This window comes from Leishmania martiniquensis, chromosome 35, assembly GCF_017916325.1.
Source record: "Leishmania martiniquensis isolate LSCM1 chromosome 35, whole genome shotgun sequence".
NCBI classification, from domain to species: domain Eukaryota; phylum Euglenozoa; class Kinetoplastea; order Trypanosomatida; family Trypanosomatidae; genus Leishmania; species Leishmania martiniquensis.
This window is the reverse complement of record NC_090170.1, coordinates 342650-350000: the sequence shown is the minus strand read 5'-3', so window position 1 is coordinate 350000 and position 7351 is coordinate 342650. Positions and strand designations below refer to the sequence as shown.

The 7351-nt window shown below is 56.9% G+C and overlaps 2 protein-coding genes across 2 annotated transcripts in view; both read right to left on the bottom strand.

Moving 5' to 3' along the window:
• Positions 1-784, bottom strand: part of LSCM1_00836 (uncharacterized protein) — a gene marked incomplete at both ends in the record, with an annotated part of 3738 nt that extends 2954 nt beyond the window's left edge. Inside the window, one exon of the mRNA XM_067318470.1 lies at positions 1-784. This exon is cut by the window's left edge and continues 2954 nt beyond it. Within this exon, the coding sequence (XP_067174575.1) occupies positions 1-784 (784 nt within the window).
• A 4884-nt stretch (positions 785-5668) lies between these two features.
• LSCM1_00835 (uncharacterized protein) lies at positions 5669-6898 on the bottom strand (the record flags this gene model as incomplete). The annotated part of the gene is made up of 1 exon (XM_067318469.1): positions 5669-6898. The coding sequence occupies one exon, from the start codon at positions 6896-6898 to the stop codon at positions 5669-5671; it is 1230 nt and encodes a 409-aa protein (XP_067174574.1).
• Between the last annotated feature and the right edge of the window lie 453 nt (positions 6899-7351).

The window sequence follows — 7351 nt, the reverse complement described above, 5'->3', positions numbered from 1 at the left end:
CACCCAGGTCCAGCGCCGCGTCTTCGTGCTTGCGCGCGATCGTGCCTTCCTTGATGTCGATGAGGAAGCTCCTTGTGAGGGTGAAGCGCCCCGCCTCCTCTGCCGTGATAATGAAATTCTCCACGGTCGAGTCCTGACGTCTAGCGGCATCGCGCAGCTTGTGCACCAGCGGCGCGGCAGCCGGGTCAAAGCAGCCACCACTGATGCCATAGACCTCCTCACAACACTTGACCACCTTGCAGAGGTGCTCCGACATCACGTGTTTTTCTCCCACCGGCAGCCTGTTGACATGCGAAACCTCGCTGTCCGAGTTGAAGCAGTTGAGGTGATTGTCAACGATCGCGAAACAGTCACGCAGAATCGCGTGGACAACAGGGTCCACCTCTTGACGAGTCACGTTGCCGTCTAGAGCGATGGTCAGCGTGTACGGCACCGTGTGCGCGACGTCTTTGTACATGAGCACCGAGCGTTGGTTGACGTGCACCTCGGGAAAGTTAGTCGTGAGCAGGTCGCGAGCAATGCGATCGCGCTCACGAGCGGCCTTTTCGGGGTCCACAACAACCACGGAAGCTCCTGTATGTGAGTCGGTGGCTGCGCAACGCCGTTGCATCGCTGTTGCGGAGGCACCGATGCAGAGAGGGCTACCTTGCCCCCTTGCGAACGTAACCAGCGCTGAGGTCGCCGCCGCCACCGCAGTGGTACGGCGCAGCGCACAGGCGACGGCACGCTGCCGCCAGCGCGACTGCGCGACGGCGACGTTCGCAATACGGCAACTGGATAGCATTCTTTCCGAGCAAATCACAAGAGAAGAAAAACAGTAGAGGGGGAAGGGGAGAGGAGGAGTGCGAAAGGGGTTCCGCTTCTTCTTTTTTTTCTTTCTTCTGTTGTGGTAATGACGGTGGTGACGTGCTGCCTGTACACGTGCCGGTGAGGGGGCGAGTTGAGAGAGAGAGGGAGGGAGGTCGTGAACGAAAACGCCGGAAGGGCAACTCCTCACGGGTACAAAAGCCGGCCCCCTTTCGGATCACACGAAAACACAAGAAAGAAAAACAAAGCAAAGCTAACTTTTGATGAAGAAAAGAGGACCGAAGGCAGCGGAGCAACACACACACACGCACGCAAAGAGCAACGGCGCCCAGAGAAAGAGCAAAGGGACGCCTGAGAAGGGATTTACACAACAAGAGTGGAACGCCGTGCTCTGAGGGGGCGGCAGCGGTGGTAGGGAGGGGGGAGGGTGATCGGGAGTGAATCGCGGAGGAAGTGAGGGTGTCAAGGGACTGCCTTTGAACCCCTCTTTGTTTCTTTCTCTCCTCAGTGAAACGGAAGAAATTCACACACACGCCCACAGAGGAGCGGGAAGGCAGTGAGGGAGAAGCGGGGGGGGCAAGGGGGGGTGGTGGTGGCGGTAGGGGTGTGGGTGCGCGTCGCCCACGTAAACGTGAAAAAATAAACCCAAAGCGAATACGCGTCTTTTTTTAACGTAAGCTGACGGAGAAGAGGCAAGATGAAACGCTGTTTTTCTTTTGCTTCAGCTCCTCTCGCCCTTTCACTGTAAGTTCATGTATAGGTATGCGTAGTGCATGCGAGTGGAAGCGCGGCCGCTCTTCTCCCCAAAGAATGACGTATGCACACAGAGAGACGAATGAGGAGGGAAAGGGGGGAAGAGTGTGCGTCTCTGTGAGAGCGAGAGGGTGGCCTGTGGTGTGATCGGTACGCGTTTGTGGTATACAGAGGTGATGGCGATTGTGACTTGGGGATACACGATGGAGTTGGTGGCCAGGCAGAGATGGGGAGGGTGCTGATATGTGCATGATCTTGACATTGGGCGGGAGGGAGAGCACGACTATTCATCTATCCGCGTGCCGAGAAGCGAGTGCTCCGCGTGCTCATGGTATCGCCGAGGGCCGCCATATTAAGCTGACGAGGATATATTACCCTCTCTTTGTGTACCTTTCCTGTATTACTCGTACGCCGGCTTCACACGATTCTTCGAATCCATTCCGTTTTGGGCGATCACACACCCTTTTGCCCGACAGCAGAGGTGCCTCTCGCCTCTGTTTTCTTATCCGCCCTACAGCACCCGAGCCGAGCCCCACTCTGCCCCCCACACCCGACCGCTCACACAGGAGCCCATTGCGTGGGTGCAAGGCAGCCGGTGCAGACACGCGATGCAGCAGTGCCACAACGCAGTCGCGTGAGCGTGGCAAGTGCCTTAAGCACTTGCCCACCCCCTCGGGGTGCGGCTCAGGTTTCCCCGCGCCGGCGCGGGCAGCGTGAGGGCCGGGTGAGAGCGGTTCGAGCCACGCTGATTACCACATGGGCGGCACGCACGTGTGCGCCGCAGCCGGTCTCGCGGATGCCGCGCTATCCAGGACCTGGCCGCCGACATGAGCGGCCATACACCCCTCTGACCGCCTCCCACGTCGTACGTGCTTGACCCTGTCACCAACAGCGGTCTTTCGACACAGGCAGGAGGTAGGGTGGAGGCGCTTGGCATCCCCGCACAGAGTGAGGCACCGGACCCCCCCCCCCCCGAGGCACTACGCTGACGTACCCCTCTTCCCTTCATCAAGAACAGCAGCGGGGTGCTTGATTTTAGCGCTTTACCTCACCACGGAGGCGTTGGTACCGATACACGCACAACTGCACGTCACCTGACTCTGCTACAGCACGGAGAAGCTCTGGTCAGGCAGGACAGTGCGTCTGCAGCCGAATCGGGCCATGCGTCTTGCGGGTTCTTCGTGAAGTTCTTCTCTTCTTCGTATACGTGCGACGCGGTCGGCGCCGGACACACTTGAGTCCCCTCCGTGCCGTGATACAGGCGGGACGCGTTCAGGGTCGTGCTCCAGGGCGGAAACAGTGGCGTCCGCTGCGGAGGTAGCAGAGTAGGGTACAGGCGCGTGCTGCATACGCTCGCGGAAATGATTTGCCAGGTTTGGGCCAGAGCCCCGACCCACCCTGTGCGCTGCGTGGGCGCCATACGCCTCTCTGAGGCGCCTCCAGCCACAGCAGCCTGTACTATCGTTTACGATCTCCTCATATTGAGATATGGGGAACTCGACTGAGTCGTTCCACGTCTTGCAGTCATGCTCCCGGTGTCTGTGCCGCATGACTGCATCTGGCGTGGGACGGAGATATAAAAGGGGTGGGATAGCCGAGGCAGCACCGCACACAATGCGGCACCCCCAAAGGAGAAAAAGAACTGCCAACGCCAAGGCACGACGGCACACCTTCCTCAATCCTCTTCAACGTTTCTGTCGCTACGAGTCCATGGCAGCCCCAAGACGAAAAAAATACGAGAGCACAGAGGATGGAGAAGAGAGAGGGAGAGGGAATGTTTCATGATGACAAGCCTACATAAGGACAGGCGAGCACATATGTATGCATACGAGCACAGCGCACACCTACCACCGTCTCGCTGCGGTGATGCCCAGGAGATGGACTACCCCAAAACCGCTTGGCGCCGTTGAGCCCCTCGTGCAATTCCGCGGCCGACAGAGCAGACGAGGCTGAGTAGTATGCGCAAGACGGCTGCAACGCGGTGAAGCCAGGAACGCCGTGTGTGTGTGTGTGGGGGGGGTGCGGGTATCTGTGCAGGCGCCCAGGGGACTTGTAGTGTGCGGCGCTAATCGAAATTGTGGCCGCACGCCTCTGCGACGCGTCGCCAGCCCAGAACTGTCCCGCGGGCAGGCTGCAGATGGCTTGCCTTCTCAACACCCAACGTGTGCACTGGCCTTGAAGAGCGCGGTCAGGTGGCCGGTGTCACAAGCAAAGCTTTAGGAGACGAGAAGGCAGGGATGTATTGATGGAGATGATCGAGCTGCACACGCACAGACATGCGCAAAGCAAAAGGGAAAAGGAACATGCCTATAACGGAGAGAAGGTGTGGACGTGAGAGGGAGCAGTTGACGATGTGCGTGGCGCAAGGGGAAGAACTGTGGGTGGGTGGGGGAGGAGGGAATAGGGAAGTGGTGAGTCGACCACCGTCATGCACCTTTTCCGGCAACTGCGATTCACCTCTTTCCCTCTCTGCTTTGCTCTGAGCGCGCCCTTTCGCGACTGCACGCTCTTTTCTCTCTCTCTCTTCCCTCGGTACTCACTCAGCAAGTCGACATCATCTCCCTGCGTTGCACCACTGCTTGTTGGTGCTGCCGCCCTCCCGAGGGGCGTATCTACACATTCAACCCCAACTCTTTGTACCTCTCTGCCACAAGAGCCGTCGCAGACCTTAGGTCGCTCAGAAATAGATGTAACGCACTCGTGAATGAATTAACGACACCCAACAGGAGCCTTAGAGGGAAATGTGATGAGATGAGGATGCTTAAGAGCACTCGCGCCGCCATCGACACTACAAAGCTTGCCGCTTTTCTTTTGCTCTTCGTATGCGTGCGCGTGTTTTTGCCGGGTATACCTTTACTTCATATTATCCCTTTCCTTTAACCGGCAAATGCAGCGGGGAAGGAGACCTTGATGGAAAGAGAGGCATGCGCCTTGCCCACCATTGGAGGATGCGGACGACATTGAGAGAGGCTCAGACATACATTCATATACAGGAATACATACAAATATACACACACACACATAAAATCCCCTCTTTCTTTCTCTCTCTCTCTGATCCTCTCCCCCACTTTTCCGTCCACTGCACACAGAGCTGCAGAATGATAGCAGTGCGTGTGTGTGTGTATGTGTGTGTGTGTGTGTGGGGTGATGACAAAGGTTTGCAACTCGTTCAAAGGCGAATTCAGTTACAGAGCAACAAGAGAAAGGAAAAGAAAATGGCACGCATAGACATCAAAAAAGGCTTTCATTCATTTTTTAAGCGTTTTTCAATGTAAAAAAACAGAGTCAAAACAATACAATTAGAGAGAAAAGGGGGAGGTGATAAGTCGGAGTGCCAGAGAGGTTTACACGCGTATAAAGGAATGAAGAGTGTGTGCATGTGTGTGTGTGTGGGGGGGGCGGGGGCACAGGTAGAGACAGAGGGGGAAGAAAAAAAGCCGCTTGCATTCGTCTCAAGTGATAGGCAGACATTCGTGTACACAACAGTCCCCACGACGAAAGCGAAAAGCGCGCACAGAGAGAGAGATACAAAAACAGGTGAGTGGGCGGGCTAGTGGAGGGCGACTCAACACGATTCCTCCAGGATACGCCCCTCCCCCTTGACCGCGCACACACAGAATGCCGTCGCCCACTCCCCCTCCGTCCCTGTTCCTTTTTCCCACTTCCCCACCAAACCTCAACGAAACCAGCCCCGCACGCATCATTATTGGTGGCGACTGAGCGGCAATGAAACACAGCAGCAAAGGTAAGAAAAAAAACAGAAAGGTAACGAGAACAACGAAAACATGTGAGAAAAAAAGAGAGGAGACAGCAGCAAACAAGCCAAGTACATACATATATATACATGTGTGTGTGTGTGCGTGGAAGGGGGGAGGAGGAGAGACACGCTCCACGACATGCCGTAGAGACCTGCTGACGCGGCTGTTGCCTCTCGGCTGGTGCGGCGCCTGTCTATCCTCAGCGCCCTGTTATTCTTTCTCTCACTCGCCCTTTCTATGTGTCCCTTGACTTTTAAAAGAAAAGCCCCTTCAACTTTCATTATGTGACGGGCTGCTTCCCTTTTCCTGTCTATTCACAATGTGGAACCGAGGCTGTTCGCGAGCCATCCTCACTTGTTATCCGCCTGACGCACAGCGTCGTCGATTGTTTTGGCCAACATCAGTGCCGTCTCAGGCGTCAGACCCGCCATGTTGGCGCGGCCCGTCAAGGTGATGAAGACGTTGTGATCCTGACAGTACTGGCATTGTTCCTTCGAAAGCCCGAGGAAGGAGAACATCCCCATCTGGTTGATGACATGCTCCCACTTCCCGGGTGTCTGCAGGTGCAGTAGCTCGTCGTACACGGTGCGGCGCATCGTGTGGATGCGCTCCGCCATGGCCGCCAGCTCCGCCTCCCACTCCTTGCGTAGCTCGTTGTTACTCAGGATGAGGTGAGCCAAGCGTGCGCCGTGGGCCGGGGGAGAAGAGTACTCTGCACGGATCAGCGACTCCAACACGCTCTTTACATCTGCCCGCTTTGTCTTGTCCTTGAGGAGCAGCGACAGCGTGCCTGTGCGCTCGTTGTACAGGCCCATGTTCTTTGAGAAGGACTGTGCCAGCAGGACCTCAATGCCGCGGCGGGCAAATAGGCGCGCAGCGTAGGCGTCCCTGTCTAGATTGCCGCTCGCGTAGCCCTGGTAGGCGGAGTCAAAGAACACCTGGTGCTGCTTGGCTAGCATCAGAGAGGCGATCTCGTCCCACTGCTCCGGCGATGGGTCCACGCCGGTGGGGTTATGCGCGCATTGGTGCAGAATGAAGACGGAGCCGTCCGGCGCGTCTTGGATGTCCCTCTTCATGCCGTCGAAGTCCAGTCTGACCGTCTTGGGGTCGTAGTAGGCGTACGTGCGGATGTTCTTCCAGCCAGCACCCTTCATGATGCCGTGGTGGTTGGGCCACGTGGGGTTGGGCAGGTAGACGGGCGTCTCTTCAGTGTCGTAGACGTGGGCCAGCAGCTTCGCGCCGAGAGAAAGAGCGCCAGTGCCGCTCAGCGTCTGCACGGCAACAAGGTTCTCTACTTCGACGGCATCGCCGTAGAGCATCTTTACTGCCTCATCGATGAAGGGCTGGTAGCCCGAGATTGGCAGGTACTCGTAGTCTAGATTCATCTCCAAAAGGCGCTGCTCAGCCTTGCGGACCGCATGCAGAGGGTAGGGACGACCCTGCTCGTCGCGGTATGCACCAATGACGAGGTTGGCCTTTGGGTCCGTGGCGCTGGCAGCGCGACTTGCTAGCGCAAAGATGACATCGGGAGGGTTTCCCTTGATTTTGTGCCAGCGCTCCGCCGTTGTCTGCGTCGACATTTTTAGTTGATAGATGGCTGAAGTGAAAGGGTAAAATAGGTGAGAGGTATGCTGGGTTGAGTCTGCGTGAGGGGGAGGGGGGAGGGGGATTGGCGTTGCTGTGGGTAAGAAAGGGGATGGAAGAGGGAGAGGGAGTCGAATAATAGCTGCGGACTTCGCGTTCGTGCGCATGTGCAGAGTATCAGTGGTGATGATGTGACAAGGGCCGAGGGGAACACACACACACACTTGCTCACGAAATGTAGCCACGCGGCAAGAAAGAGCGACGCGAGTCAGGCGTTGCGCACTCCAGTGTGCCGCCCAAGTGCAGTGCTGCGCAAGTGGTGAGGTATGAGTCGCCAAGATGCGCATTTGTTTTACTCTTTTTTTCCCGTTCGTTCTGTAAGCGAGCGGAAGAGAGGCACGCTCGAAAACGGCAACCTGCTGAGCAACAACAACGACGCGATGCATTGT